This window comes from Leucopleurus acutus, assembly GCF_964270905.1.
Source record: "Leucopleurus acutus genome assembly, chromosome: 3".
Classification (NCBI taxonomy): Eukaryota; Metazoa; Chordata; class Mammalia; order Artiodactyla; family Delphinidae; genus Leucopleurus; species Leucopleurus acutus.
In genome coordinates, this window is record NC_139145.1 from 12683554 (window position 1) to 12699832 (window position 16279).

Sequence of the window (16279 nt, forward strand, 5' to 3'; positions counted from 1 at the left end):
CTGTTCCGTAGGGACGGGGCTCAGGTCTGACTTCAAGCCAGTCCCACATCCTGCTGCTGGATCAGGGGCTGGGGTGAGGCACTGGGAGATGGAGCTCAGGTACGCCTGGGGCCACCCTAGAGGCCAGAGCTGATAGGACCGGCTCTAGAATGGCTGGGCTCCTGTCTGCCCACTGCAAGATAGATGGGAAGGAATCCGAGGGGTGGATGTCGTGGGACCTGACAGGGAGCGTTCCAGATATGTACAGCCCGCTCTGCATTTCTGTTTGAATTGTGCTAAAATTCATATAACATAAAATTCACCATTTTAACGTATGATTCAGTGGCATTTGACATGTTCGCTATGTTGTGCAACTGTCACCTCTATCAATTTCCAGAACATTTCATCACCCCAAAAGGAAACGCTGTCCCCGAGAGCAGCCACTCCCCATCCCCCCTCCTCCAGCCCCTGGCAACCACTAATCTGCTTTCTGTCTCCTTGGATTTCCCTGTTCCGGACACTTCGTGTAGATGGGATCATAACTATGTGGCCTTTTGTGTCTGGCTTCTTTCACTCAGTGTAACATTTTCGAGGTTCATCCACGTTGTAGCATGTGTCAGTGTTTCATTCTTCTTCATGGCTGAGTGATCTCCATTGTATCCACTCTTTGGAAAGGGACAGTAGGAGCAATGGCCAGGCCTGCCTTGGTGGGTCACTCCATCTTCCTTGCCACGGCTGGTGCTGACCTGAGTCCAGGAGGATCATTGGGTCCAAAGGCCTTTTGAGGTCCCCAGTGCTCTGGCGTAAAGGGCTTCCAGTCACCTCTTTTTCAGGTGGATGCGATCCTCCCTCCGACCTTCCGTCACAGGCCTGCCCCAGCCTTCGTTTCTCTTGTGGGGGGGCCTCTCCTTGGCACCTCCCATCTTCTTTAGGGGGCAGCTCTGGAACGGGTGCAGAAGGCTGCCCATGCTCAGGAGGGCTGGATCCCCATGAGGTGTCCCTCCAGCCTCAGCATTGCCAGGGCCTCATCCCAGGGCGCACTCACTCCCTGCTCTGTTATAGCTGAAATCTGGGGCTGCTAAGCTAGACTAGCTCCTGCAGGAAACAAATGGGCCCCGAACACCAAAGGGCCCCTCAGAGCCTCAGGGCGTGGGGCAGGGAGCCACACTGTGCTGGTTCTGTGCTAGGACTCTGCTGGCCTCGTGACCTTCTGGAGCTCTCCTCTGCCTCTCCCAGGAGGCTTCGGGGTGGCCTTTAGATGATGATGCAGGCGGGTGCAGCATGTGTAAAGGCCCTGGGGCAGGAGAGATCAGCAGGCAGGGCAGAGAGGTCAACTTGCTGTAGGTCACACAGCACATGCACTGCTGAGTCGGGCTTCCTGGCAGAGGTGGCTCTTGGCCCAGAGGACCTGGAGGTGGTAAATTCCAAGGGGAGGGACACAGTCACATGCTGAGGGGAAAGAACTGGTCCAGGCACTTTGGCAGAACTGGAGAAGTTCCCTCTGGGGCTTCAGGTCCTTGTAATCTTCTCTCTCCCCCTCCCCACAGTCTCACCAATATTCACACCTCCAATAAGCAGCTCTGTCCCTGCAGTGGCTCCTGGATCCACACAGCTCCCTGCAGACTCTGTCCAGAGCCCCAGGCCTGACTTTCAACTGTACATCCTAAAGGCCCCTCAACTAGAGTGGGTTTCTCGGCCTCAGCACTACTGGCACTTGGGGACGTACCATCCTTTGCAGAGGGGCTGTTCTGTTCACCGTAGGATGTTGAACAGCATCCTTGGTCAACCAAAAAAACATCTCCAGACGTTTCCAAATGTCCCCTGATGGCAGAATCACCCCTGGCTAAGAACCGAGCGTAATTAAAAAAGATACATGCACCCCTACGTCCACAGCAGCACTATTCACAATAGCCAAAACCTGGAAACAACCTAAATGTCCACTGACAGATGAATGGATAAAGAAGATGTGGTACATATATACAATGGAATACTACTCAGCCATGAAAAAGAAAAAATAATGCCATTTGCAGCAACATGGATGCAACTAGAGATTATCATACTAAGTGAAGTAAGTCAGAAAGAGAAAGAGAAATACCATATGATATCACTTATATGTGGAATCTAAAATATAGCACAAATGAACCTGTCTACAAAACAGAAACAGACTCACAGACATAAAGAACAGACTTGTGGTTGCCAAGGGGGAGGGGGGTGGGGGAGGGAGAGGCTGGGAGTTTGGGATCAGCAGATGTAAACTATTATATACAAGATGAATAAACAACAAGGTCCTACTGTAGAGCACAGGGAACTATATTCAATATCCTGTAATAAACCATAATGGAAAAGAATATGAAAAAAAAGAACATCTGTATGTGTATAACTGAGTCACCCTGCTGCACAGCAGAGATTGGCACAGCATTATAAATCAACTACACTTCAATTAAAAAAATTTTTTTTAAAAAATTGGCTGCCCTGGAGATCCCTGGCCCCTCAGGAAGGGCTAAGTGGAAGTGTGTAAATACTCACGGGTTGCTGTGACTTACTCTCTATCAAAGGGGTGAGGATACCATCTAGCGTATCCTGATAGCTCACATCATGGAAGGTTTTGGGTCCGGGCGCCTGACCACTGCCAGCGGGTGGCCATTTCCCCCTCCACCCAGGAGGAGCCGGTCTACAGCCATGAGCTGGGGTTGCAGGGCTGGTCAGTGGCTGGGCGGGTGACCGAGAGCCTTGGGCTTGACCCCTCGGCCTTTCCAAAAGACGGATCACTTCTGGGCCTCAGGTAACTGAGGTCTTGCTGGGCCTGGCCTTGGGAACTGGCTGCGGCCAGCAGCGGCTGAATGACACAGAAGGAAACTTCCAGAGGGAAACTCCCCAGTGATGCTGGGGACAGGGCCCTGAAGCCACTCCATCCTGGATAATCGCTAGGAAACAAATAGGCTGCCAGGCCCTGTGGTCACTCGATGCCCGGCTGCATCCCTGCCCCAAACAGCGAGGCAGATGTACCTGATAGATGATGGCCGGACATCCCCACCCACCACCCAGCCCTGGTGCAGCAAAGTGCCCAGAATATTCTGAAAGGGCTGTGGCCATGGCAGGGATGTCCTGGGCCCGGAGCTATGCTTTGCCTTGTAATCAGCTCTTTTTGCAAATTCCAAGGAAGACTTTCTGGTTGCTTAAAATACACCCATAATTTCACTTTTCTCTTAGATGCAATGTTCCCAAAAATATAACTTCCACTTTGGTCTAAAATAGGCTTAGATTACTGCAATGCGTCAGGCTCTGCCCTTTTAGGCAGCAGGCCAGAAAGGCAGCCTCGCGGGTCTGCAGGGCATGGGAGGGGCAGAGAATGCCGGTGGGCCACGGCTTCCAGGTAGCCGTCCCCTCCCTAACGCTTCCAGGGTCCCCTTGATCAAAGGCCTAGGCACTCACGGCTGTAGGGCACCCCAATCCTCTCCACACCCCCAAAGACAACCTCTTACCCTTCTGTACCCCCATCCTGCTCTGGTGTGGCCCTACTTCTCAGCTGCGCAGTCTCTGGGCTATCTGTCACTCTGCCCCCGTTCCCTCCTTCCGATCCACGTGGCGCCTTGTAGCAGCTCCCACCATTTTCCACGTCTTGTAACATCCTTGTGGTGAGCTGGGAACACCCATGCCTGCTAATACGTACTAAGCACCAGGGCTGGCAACACAGCCACCCCAACCCCAGGCTACGAGAAGCCTGCCCTAACGTTCATCTCTCTGGCTGAATTATCCCTCTGCCGTGAGCTCCAGCACATCCTCCTGGGCACACATCTGGCACCCCAGACGGTAGCTTCCTCCAGGGGTGCTGTGGCCCTGAGTGTGCATCTCTGGCCTGGCCCCATCAGCCCCAGCGAGTTCACGCTGCCTCTCCTGGCAGCTTGTGGAGGGAGGGTCCAGGGGTTGGGGTGGGGAGGGTGGGTCCGGGAGGCACTGGGGTCTTGCTTGGTGTCCTCGTCCTACTGTGCCCCGGCAGACCGTGTTGCCCTGCAGGCAGGATGCAGGTGCTCTTAGGGCCCAGGGTGCGGCTGGAAACCCTTCGAGGGCCCCTCCTGGATATGCGAGATTGGGAGGGGCCCACACACAGGTCCCACTACCCCCAGCCAGAGCTCACACACCCTGGCTGCACAAGCGCTCCCAGCTGCCTGTGGAACACAGAGCGCTCGAGCAGGAGAGGGAGAGCTGAAAGGTGAACTTATGAGATGAACTTCTGGGACATCTACATCCAAGTCCCTCTTTTCTGATCCCTCAAGACCGCTTTCAGACTCCCCTGTAGATAGATGTATATTTATGAATATATGAACACACATGTGGCACAGAACAACACAGAAAATTTGAGCTGGTGACAGGAGCCATCTGGAACGAGGGTGGGAACCTGGTTTCCTTATGTTTGGGAAGGGAGAGCAGAGCAGAAGACAGAAGTGGGCACAGAGAAAGTAACTGGAATGTTCTAGCATGTTCCATGTGCACAAAGTACAAGGGGTTGGCAAACCTTTCCTGTAATGGGCCAGGGGTTCAATATTTTTGGCTCTGGGGGCCATACAGTGTCTCTGTCACAACTGCCCCACTCTGCCTTGAGAGCCACCACAGACAATATGTAAATGAGCAGGTGTGGCTGAGTATTAATAAAACTTTATGCGTAGAACCAAGCAGATGTAACCTGTGGGTTGTAGTGGGCCAATCGCTGGTACACGCAAAAAGAAATTATACTTCAAATCGGGGAAAAGATACTAAAAAAACGAACCGTTATCTGAACAAAGCAAAGCAAAGCACCGAGGTGCAACCAAAAGCTTTAACAAAATAATGTCACGATTTTACGAAAGTGGGTGGATCACCACGCATGTTCCCCGGCAGCAAAAACCACCATGGCAGCCCCGGTTTGTTTCCTGTTGGGGAGACACTTAAAGAAGAGCTGAACCACAGTCAGCACCTGGCGTGAGGTTCAGAAAGTCACCCCGCAGGAGGACGGGGTGGAGGGGATGACAAAATTCCCGCGCATGGGGACCAGCACGAACTGCACCCAAAATCCACTAAAGCTGTTTCATGACGTTCGCCTGCGAGAGAACCCGCAGGGAGTGCGTGACTTCTCAGCTCTGGGTGTTACCACGTGAGTGACTGCTTTTTTTTTTTTTTGTATTGATGAGCAGCTTTTCGAATGACACTTGAAGACTTCGCCCCAAGTGTGCTTGGAAGACCAGACTTGGATGGAAAACCTGACCCTTGCATCCGAGCATACTTTGTTGTCGGTGAGAAAGACGTGAGGTTTCTGGTGGTGGGTGGGCAGTGGCCGTTCTCCTGGCCGTGGCTGGCCACAGGGCAGGAAAAAGCGCCAGCCACCCGTTCCCGGAAATGAAGCAGATCGCCAGCCAGAAACTGTGTCCCCACCCGCCACCCACCCCTTGTCAAGCTGGTGAGACAGAACTGAGCACAGATGGGTTGACGTGGAAGTACAACAGCACGATGTTAACCCCCCAATTTGAACCTATTTGGGTACAGGACATCTGTAACACTGAAATCATTCTTTGCCTGCAGTCGGCCTAAAAATTCTTCTCGACTGGGGTGATTCTGCCCCTCAGGGGACACTTGGTGATGCCTGTGGACATTTATAATTGTTCTGACTGAGAGAGGGGGTGCTCCTGGCATCTGGTGGGTGGAGGCCAGGGATGCTGCTTAACACCCCACAGTGCACGGGATGGTCCCCACCCCAGAGAAGGATCTGGCCCCAGGTGTCAGCAGCGTGGAAGCACAGCCTTGGCCCCTCTGTGTTTCTGTCTGCAAGGCCTGAAGCTGACCCCACACGAGGCCTCATTCACCCTGTCATCCTCTGTGGGATCGGCCCTCCTGCTGTCCCCCTCCTACCCTGGATTCCAGCCTCAGCTCTTGCCCGCCCTCGGGCTGCTCTGCCAAACCAGGGCCCCCCAACGACTTCCCCAAACATCCTGGGGAAGCCACTTGGGGCACAGAAGCAGCCGGAAATTCGATTCCTCCCTCCCTGCAGCTGCCCTGGTGGGACAGCCCTCCAAGGCTCTCAGTGATCAGCCTTCAGGCCCCACGGCATCCCCTCCTCCATCCTCGCCTGTCTCCCTCTAACGCTCATTCTCCCGGGAGCCCACCCTGGCCTGGCTCTCACTCCCCTCCTACCCCTGCATAGATTGTTGACTCTGATCTTCACAGTGCCGACCTTCCAGCCACCCGGCCTCGAGAACAGCCCAGGTCCAGCCGAGCCTTGACCACTGGCTGGGGCTTGGGGGATGTCTGGCTGGCACGTCTCTCCCTGGAGCACCCCAGGCTGCTGCCTCAGACTCTCCCGAGCCTAATCCCGCTGCCTCCCCACCCAGCTGCCTGCTGACGCCCGACTTTCCCATCAACAGACCAGAGAAACACCCCAAAACGCAAAGCAGACACAATCTGGGCCTCTGGGGCCCTAGGACCCTGGAGACGGACAGACAAGCCCCAGATAAAGGCTCCCAGCCCAGATACCCCTCTTGCTGTAAATGCCCCGGCCCCCTTTGCGGGTTCGGCGTGGGGGTAGGGGTGCGACATCAGTAACTTGCCTCCTTCTGACCTGATCCAGAGCCTCCTCCCTGCCGGGGCCCATGCCCCCAGAATGGTCCCCAGAGGCCTGTCCGTGGCCCCATGCCCTTTTCTCAACATTCACTCCTCCCGGCAAACTTACCTCCTCCCGCAGCTAATGATCAAGGCTGGGAGGTGCCCCAGCTCGCCGCTTGCTCCTGCGTGACTGGACAACCTCTAAGGCCTGACAAGGCTGGGGTCAAGGGGGTCTTTGTGCTGCCGGCGCATCCCTTGGATGAAGCACCCCAGACCGCAGTCCTCGCAAGCGTCTGGGGAGCAGATCCCGACAGCGCTGTGCAGCCAGCTCTGAGCCCGCCTCCTTCTCCCCCCTGGACTCTGTCTGCTCTGATCTGATACCTCGGCTCGGGGAGCCCGCTCTGCTTTCCGAGGCTTCGGGTGGCTTGTGCCACACATTCACTTCTCACTGCTCCCGAATGCCAGCCCCCTCCTGGCCACCAGCCTCTTCGCAGGTGTGACAGCCCCATGTAGACGGATGACACAGACGGACGGACCTAGGTGTGTCTGCCCGCCCCCGGCCAGCCCTCGGCACGCCCGGGGGGCCCCCCCCGCACACCCGGAGCAGGCTGCTGGCCAGGCTCCGCTCTCCCCCCCGGCTCAGCTCAAGAGTCTCCAGTGGGATCACCTCCACTTCCGCCCCACACCCTCCACCCTCCCGTTGTTGACGGAGGGGGACACTAATGGGGGGGACGCTGGCCTGGCTGGGGCAGGGAGGGGGTCAGGACTGAGGAGAAAACTCAGCTGCAGAGTCAGCGATACAAAGGATTGAAATCCTGAGAAAACTGGTGAGAGGTAAAAAAAAATATGGTCTTATCCATACAGTGGACTATTAGCCAGAAGAAGGAATGAAGCATTGACACACGCTACAGTGTGCATACACCTGGAGAAAAACCAAGCTGAGTGCCAGGAGCCAGACACAAAAGGCCACACCTTGTGTGATCCCATGAAATGTCCAGAACAGGCAAACCCACAGAGGCGGAAAGAAGACCAGTGGTTGTCAGGGGCAGGGGGAGGGGCGACGGGGAACGACTGCTAATGGGGTCTCCTTTTGAGGGTGATGAAAACGTTCGGGAACTAGATAGAGGTGAAGGTTGCACAACATTGTGAATCTGCTAAAAAATACTGAATTGTTCATTCGAAATGGGTGAATTATACCTCAACAAAGCTCTTAAACAGAAAACCTAACTGCAGAGGCACACCCCTGGTTCTGGAACCTTGTGTCACACCGGTTGAGTGGCTTTGCCCGTGTGTCCCCAGTGATGGGCAGAGACTGGCCCATCCTCATCCTGTGGGAGGGAAAGACATGTTCTGGGCAGATGTCCCTGCGGGTAACGGTCAAGGTGAATGATGGCATGTTGGTTCAGGGTGACCTGCTCGGATAGGCCGGCCAGTGCTGACAGAGGGTAGTGGGAACAGACCCAGTGGCCTGAGGGGTGGGCGGAGACTGGGCGAGCCTGGGGTCATGTGACACTGGGTCTGTGGGGCCCTCAGTGGGGACTGGTGCTCAGGACCAAGGCCGGTACACATCCCAGTCCCAGGACAGGCTCCTTCAGGGCCCCCGAGGTGGGTCAGGGGCAGCAGAGAGCTCCAGGACACCCTCGATCCCACGCCTTGCTGTCCTGGTCGCCAGCCTCCTGTGGGTATGCCAGGCAGCTTGGGGGGGCCACTATCTCCCAGCCTTCTCTCTCTGCGTGGGCCAGGCCACAGCAGCTACATGGAGGTCCCGAAACCTCGGCCTCTGGCTGCTTGGGAAAATGGCCCGGCCAGCAAGGATCCTCGTTTCATTTCTGCTTTCGAAATTAAAACCCTGTGCGCATTGGCAAATGTCAGCGGCGTGTGTTACAGTTCAGGAAGGACAAAGAGAACACTGGCCTGAGCATCCTCCACCCTCAGCCCTGAGGCTGAGGCAGAGGGGCACGTCCTGGGTGGGCTTTGTGGCCAGCCCGGTGGCTGATGCCGGGGCAGCTGCATCACAATGTCGCCCGGTTCTCAGAGGGCGCCCGGCATGGGTAATGGACCCCAGGCTGCACTGCCCTGGTGAGCCTGCCTTCTGCACCTTCAGTATTTCTGACCTAAGGCAACACTCCTGCACAAACGTCGCGTTTCTGGGGGCGGTTCAGGGGGCAGGCTGCAGGGTGGCCGAGTGACACCGTGTGATACAGTGACAGTAACAGTTAACTGCAGTGGGCGGGCAGATCAGCTGATTGGAACCGGCTTTCCACAGTGCCGCCTTCCTGTTTTCTGGTCAGAATTGCACAGCAAGTTTGCAACCCCTGCCTGGGGGGGCGCCCGGCGACACCCAAACCTCAAAACAACTCAACTTCTCCTTTCAGGGAGCTGAGAAAAAGTCCCGATAGGCTTCCTGCGGCCCCAGCCGAGCTGAGAGAGGAAATCTTTTACGAAGGTGCAGAGGGGTACTGTGAACTTAGGCTCAGGCTGGGTTCTAACGGTGGTCTGGCTGTGGCTGCCTGCAGTGTCACCTGGGGTACCCACACTGTACTGGGTCGACTTGTGTCCCTCAAAAAGATATGTCCAAGTCCTGATCTCTGGAACCTGTGAGTGGGACCTTCTTTGGAAATAGGGTCTTTGCAGATGGAATTAAAGTAAGGATCTTGAGGTGAGATCATCTTGGATTTGGGGTAGGCCCTAAATCCAGTGACGGTGTTCTTGTAAGAGAAAGGAGATTCGAGATACAGAGGCAGACGGGGAGAAGGCCATATGGACACAGAGACAGAGCCTGGAGTGATGAGGCCACAAGCCAAGGAATGCCAAAGGGTTGCTGGCAGCCACCAGAAACCAGGAGAGGGACACGGGATGGATTCTCCGTCGGAGCCTCCAGAAGGAGCCAGCCCTGCCTACACCTTGATTTCAGACTTCCGGCCCCCAGAACTGTGAGGGAATAAACTCCTGCTGTTTTAAGCCCTCCACCTCCACCCTCTCCCATTGATAGTACTCTGTGATGGCAGCCCCAGGACGTTTGCACACCAGCACACCTCTCTGGGGCTCTGTTTTCTCGTCTTTAAAATGAGCAGAGCTGTTGTGAGTCCTCAGAGAGATGATGGATGAAGACTGTGGCACCCAAAGCCTGACACACAGTGGGCCCAAAGGCACGGTAGCTAATTATTCCTGTTGTTAGACAGTAACTCTCAAGTGAGCTCAGAATGCTTGGGACTTACTTACGGACAATTTCTAAACCATCAACACTTGAAAGAAACAGTGACTGGGTCTTGTGGGATTACAAGCTGTGACTAAGGCAGCTGTTCTCACCCAGGGGAGATTCTACTCCCAGGGGACACTTGGTGATGTCTGGGGACATTTTTCGGTTGTTGCCACAGGGGGGAGGGGATGCTACTGGCATCGGGTGGGTGGAGGCCAGGGGTGCTGCTCAACACCCCACAGCGTACATGATGGCCCCCAGCCCAGAGACTGACCCGGCCCCAGACGTCAGTGGTGCTCTGGCTGCAAAGCCTGGCTCTAAACTAAAACAACCCTCTCCCTTTTCCAAATGGTCGCCTCAGGAAGCACATTTATGGCTGTGACGTGGATCTGGCTCAAGCCTGTTTTGGAAGCTGGCATGGGCACCGCCCTCCAGCAGCTCCTAACCCCTGGGGAAATTTGGCCTTGCCGGCTCACACTGCTGAGGCTCGAGGGAGGCAGCCAGGCAAGGTCAGAGGCATCTGACTCACGAGGTGCAGACACCCGCCATGGAGGTGACTAACGGCCCTCGTAGAATGTGCCAGAATCCTTCGGGGCAACGGCAGGGGAGGAGCATGGAGACCAGCAGGAGGACAGATGGGCCCCCAGGATCACCAGTGGCGGCCCTTGGGGAAGAAGACACAAGACACGTCCAGCTGTCACTCGGCGGGGGACTGCTGCGGGCTGACTTGTGTCCCCCCCGCAAAAGGCTCGTCTATATTGACCTGACGCTGGACCTGTGAACGTGGCCTGATGTGGAAATGGGTCTTTGCTGACGTAATTAGTTAGGATGAGGTCATCCTGGATTGGGGCGGCCGCTAAAACCAATGATGACTGGTGTCTTTACAGGAAGAGAAGGCAATATGATGACAGAGGCTGGGATTGGAGCGACACAAGCCAAGGAGCGCCCGCCTGGAGCCCTCAGAAGTGGGAAGAGGCAAGAAAGCATCTGCCCCTAGAGCCTTCGGAGGGAGTGTGGCCCGGCCCACACCTAGACTTCAGACTTCAGGCCTCCAGAACTGTGAGAGAGAGTAAATTCCTCTCTTTGACGCCACCCAGTCTGTGGTACTTTGTTAGGGCAGCGCCAGGAACCTCATCCCGGTGCCCTGGATGGTGCTCAGCTAGAAAAGGAAGCTGCACCGCGGGGCCAAACCTGCCTCCTCGCTGTGTTGCACTGAAACCTTGGGGCTCGGCATCTTCATCAAACCTTGTCACACCCACCCGCGTGCCCGGTTCTGTGAGGGGTGAAGGGCCCACTTGGCAAAATGCCCCACTCGGTAAATGCTGGGTCCGTCCTCTTGCTCCTGTCTCCGATTTCTAAAGTCACTCAGTGCCTGCATTGTTTTATCCCGTCATAGAGCACCTGTTATGGGCCCCAGCCATTGCTGGGAGGACAGTGGGGCCATTGGTGGTTTCACGGCAGCTGAGTTCCAGAGCTGGGATGGAGCCAGATTGAACCTGGGACACCCTCCGTAGCTCCCATATCACACAGTGCCCACCCCATGATCCTGCAAGGCCCTGAATGATCTGCTGTCACCTCCATGTCCCCATCGCCTCCTGCTCTGCCCCTTGCTCACCCCACTCAGGCTCCTTCCCGTGCCCCCCAGGGCCCCTGACTTTCTTCAACATGCCAGGCACAGTCCAGCCTCCCAGCTTTGTGCACTGGCCGTGTCCCCCTCCCAGATGCCGCATTGCTCACCCCACCCGCTTCCGGGCCCAGCTCGGCATCACCTTCTCGCCTCCTGCCCCCTTACCCCTTCTTCCGCGAGCCCGCCCACTGTTCTTATCAGCTCTTAGCTCACAAGCGAGGCCGCTGTTTCTCTTGCTGCCTGCCTCCTTGTCACCAGGCGGCAGCTCCCTGTGGGCAGGCCTCTGTGTCGATTTTGGCCACTGCATAGCCCAGTGCCAAGAACGGTGCCTGCAGGCGGAATATTTACAGAATGAATGGATGATCAGAGGAGGGAACGCGTGCAGGGTACACAGCACTGAAGAGAAAAGCGTCCGTTCTGCGGCCGGATCACTAGGTAGTGTTTGAAATGCTTGCGCAAAAAATGACAATGAATCTTTACATTACATGTATAGGAGAAGACAGATATAGGCCATGCGTGCTGGCACGGGGCCAGGCTGTACAGCCCCAGCTCATTTCTTGCTCATGATCTCAGAGATCGTCAGAGAGGAAGAGGAACTGAAGTGTATTCAGCCGGCACAGCCCAGATGGGATTTCAGTGAATTTCAGTAAGAAGCTGGAGGTCAATGCTTCAGGGAGGGTGGGACCCCTGAACCTACCCCTGCTCCCACCCCACCCCGAGCCTACTCCTCGGACAGAGGGTCTGGGGTCCTGCGGATGGACAGACTGCAGCGCATCCAGCAGGTGTTACTCAGCAACATGAAGATATGAGGTCTTGAGCCAAGAAAAGACGCAGAGGAACCTTAGTACTAGTATTTAGTACTAAGTGAAAGAAGCCGGTCTGAAAAGACTACAGACGGTATGATTCCAGCCATCCAGCATCCTGGAAAAGGCAAAACTATGGGAACAGTAAAAGGATCAGTGGTTTCCAGGAGCTGGAGGGAGGGAAGGGGATGAACAGGCAGAACACAGGGGATTTTCAGGGCAGTGGAACCATTCTGTGTGATACTCAGGGTGGATACGTGACATTGTGCATTTGTCCAAACCCGTAGCAGGTGCAACACTGAGTGAATCCTAATGTACACTGTGGACTTTAGTTAATAATGATGTGTCAATACTGGCTCCCCAATTGTTTTTGCTTTTTTTTTTTTAAAACCTGTTTCTTTTCAAGAAATAACATGCCCTTTTTTTTTTTATTGCGGTATGCGGGCCTCTCACTGTTGTGGCCTCTCCCGTCACGGAGCACAGGCTCCGGACGCGCAGGCTCAGTGGCCATGGCTCACGGGCCCAGCCGCTCCACGGCACGTGGGATCTTCCCGGACCGGGGCACGAACACGTGTCCCCTGCATTGGCAGGCGGACTCTCAACCACTGCGCCACCAGGGGAGCCCTCACCGATTGTTAACAAATACAACATGTTAATGACAGGGGGAAGAGCAGAAGTGGCAGGAGAATACAGGAACTCTCTGTACTGTCTGTTCAGTATTTCTATAAACCTAAAACTGCTCAAAGAAGTAGAGTGATTTATGTCATTATATTTAATAAAATTTAACTATTTAAGTTACATACTTAAAATCATTTAATCACTGCAAAATCTTATTAAAAGCAGAAAGAAAGGAAGCAGAGTCTTAGACCCCAAACCCAGAGGCGCACACCCCAGGCCCATACGTGGCCCTGGCCCTCACCAGATGACGACCGTTAAGTTAGTTCTGAGACGTGGACGCATCTTGTCCTAAGACCCTGAGAGTGAGTGATCACTGGGATCACTTCCACTGCCCCCATGTCCAGAAGGCTCACCCACAGTGACACACGCGTGACTCCTGTGGGGTCTGGCCAATGGGAACACTGGAGAGGGCGCAGGAAGCTGGGGCATTTCCTCCCCCGCTGACTCTTAGGCACTGCCAAGCAGCCCCTCCTCTAGCCCGTCCCCAGCCCCCAGGTCTGAACTCACCTTGCTGGCTTCCTTCTACCCCACGGTCCCACTCCCTGCCAGAAACACCCCACCATGAACTATTCAGTTTGGACACGCCGTCCTTTTCTTTCTGGGACCCGGAGGGCAGACTGCCGCCCCTCCAGACGTTGGGAGTACGTTAAGAGGACATCAAGGCATTGATCAGGCCTTGTTGTTTTCTCTATTCTGATGTTTTGACACCTGGGGCCTGGCTGACCCTGGAGGGACTGCCCCCGCCAGGGCTGGCCGAGTCCTAGAGAAAGCAAAGGACTCTCCTACCAACACGCCTTCCGAATACAAACCAACCATTTCAGAGCCTACGCCGCCCCCCACCATTATCACGTTCTCACACTCAGGGCTACTCTCTCCCTGCCCTGATTACCCCAGGGCCAAGTACCAGACAACCAGGGCAGCCTTTATGCTCCCAAACTCTGAAATTATTCAAACTAGGCACCCTAAGCCTGCTTACCCTGCCTCACCGGACCCTTCCCGTGAAAACCACGACAGACTCCTGCCTACACCCTCCCCTGGCTCCTGCTGCCTCCTGCTGAGCCCTGGTGCCTCCCTGTGTGGCCCTGCATGGAATGCCAAGCCTCCTGTTTCTGGAAAACGTGAGTATAACTGTTTCCTCCATGGCCGTCATCTGAACGATAACCAAACCCAGGCGTGAAGGCCCCTCCGCCGAGCAGTCCCGCTCACCTCCAGCACCGGACCAGCACCGAGGATGGTCCTCTCGACGCCGCTGGCGTAGCCCTTCTGGCTCAGGGCGGTGAGGCAGTGGATCAGGAAGTTGGTGCTCTGCGTCTTGCCGGAGCCGCTCTCGCCTGAGATGACGATGCACTGGTTGACGTGCTTCCGGAGCATGGCGTAGTAGGCGACATCGGCCAGCGCGAACACGTGTGGCTCCAGCTTGCCCAGCTGCTGGTTCTCGTACATCTTCACGTACTTGGGGTTGTAGATGGGGAGGAACTTGAAGGGGTTGACGGCCACGAGGATGCTCCCGGCATACGTGTAGATCTTCTGCTGCAGGAAGCGGTGTTTGAGGTTCTTCAGGAGGTTCTCCTCGGTCAGTTCAGGGAGGTTGCACAGGTCATCAAAGTCCGCCTGCGGCCGAGGCAGGAGGCCACGCTCCACCAGGCGCCGGGTGGCCGTGGCCTGGGACACGAGCTGCATGTGCACGTACTTGATGGTCCCGTCTGCGTTGCGCTCCTGCAGCAGGAAGTAGTAGCCGTCCTCCTGGGGGTGCTCGTCCTGCGCCCGCCGTGGCCACAGCAGCACACGGTGCACAGGCGAGTCGTTGGCATCCAGCACCCACTCCTCCCCGCCCGTCTCCTTGACCTCCACCAGCACGTAGCGCTTGCTGCCGTCCAGCTGCAGGCTGGTGATGGCGTCCTGGATGACGTCGGATGTGGTGCTGTCCTTGGTGGCTGTCACGCGGCACGAGGCCTGGCACGGGGTCTGGCTCTCGCTGGTGGCCAGCTGCGGGTAGATGTGCAGGTGGTAGGCCGCCTGCCCCCGGTGGCCGGAGCTGCCCGCCTCTTTCACACTCATCCTGCCGGCGGCCTGGCCTCAGCATGCCTCCCGGGCTCGGGGCGCGCGTCCTGGAGCTGGAAGGGAAGTGGGGGGCAAAATCAGAAGGGCGAAGGTGGGGGTGGGGGGCACTGACATTCACCTCTGGACAGACAGCCTCAGACCCGTGGCCTGAATCCGCGGGCTCTCTTGAAAAGCCAGAAGGGCCGAAGAGCCTTCTCTGTCCTTAAACGTGACACTCACCTAAGGTCTGTGGCTCCTGCAGAGAGACATCGCCAGGCCCCTCCTGCCAAGATCAAACCCTTCCCCTGGAGTCTGCTCCGTCCCAGGCCCCGCCCCTCCCCACCAGCCTCTCAACCCTCAAGTCCAATGGCCACAACCATCTCAGAGCTCAGCCCTTCCTGGACTCGCCTCTCTTGACAAAACCTCCCCTGGCAGATCCCTAAGTGGATGAAGACGCGGCCCCATGGGCCTTGGTTATGTCCCCAAAACACATGAGGAAGGTTGCGAGAGGAAGGTTGGCATGAGCAAGACTGAACCTGCCCCAAAACTCAGGGACCTTGAAACCCCCGGGTACCTGAAACCCCACTGAGGAGGATGAACTCAGGGAGGGCCCCCAAAAACTCGCTCGAGAGAACTGCTCAGAGTGCATTTGCTTCCAGAACCCACAACCCCATTCCAATCATGACAAGAACATCAGCCCCAAATTGGGGGCATCCTGTGGGATGCCCGGCAGTCCTCCCCAAGACTGTGAAGGTCATGAGCAACAAGGAAAGACCAAGGAGTCATCCCAGGCAGAGGAAACTGGGGAGACATGATGACTCAATGCAACAGGGTTCCCTGGACAAAATGCATTTGCTCCTAAAGACATTTCGAGAAAGAGAGAAAAGGCAGCCAGTCCTGGCAACAGCTCATTTTGTGTCTTGGAGCAAAAGGCAGAAAGGCAATGTGGGTCACGTGGGGGCCCACTGTGTGCCACCCAAGCGTGACTGAAGATAAAAAGATGAACGAGACCTTGGCTCAAAGCCCAGCGGAAGCTAATATGCAAACAAATGTGAGAGAATATCAACCATGAGCGTGAGAAGTTACTGTTCCCAAGAGCAAGAGAAGGCTTTAGGGGAACGGTAACATCTAAAAGAGGTTCTGAGGGATGAAGAGGAGTTCACAACGAAGCTCTGCCCATTCATGTACATACTGTCCACAGCTGTCTTCGTTATATCAGCATAAGTGAATAGTCACAACACAGATTAGTAACCTTAAGACCTGGAAAGTTGAACGTACTTATTTTCCAGTCTTTTATAGAAACAGTATGCAGACCTCTGCCCTGGACAGAAGCACGACTCAGAGGCTGAGATGATCTGGGTTCTGGGAAACTGAGTCCCACAG

The 16279-nt window shown here is 55.7% G+C and overlaps 1 protein-coding gene across 1 annotated transcript in view; it reads right to left on the bottom strand.

The window, feature by feature from the left end:
- Window positions 1-16279, bottom strand: part of MYO9B (myosin IXB) — an 88646-nt gene that overhangs the window by 56445 nt on the left and 15922 nt on the right. The window contains exon 2 of the mRNA XM_082836105.1: window positions 14063-14970. Within this exon, the coding sequence (XP_082692231.1) occupies window positions 14063-14914 (852 nt within the window). The 5' untranslated portion in view covers window positions 14915-14970. The remainder of the gene's footprint in view (window positions 1-14062; window positions 14971-16279) is intronic.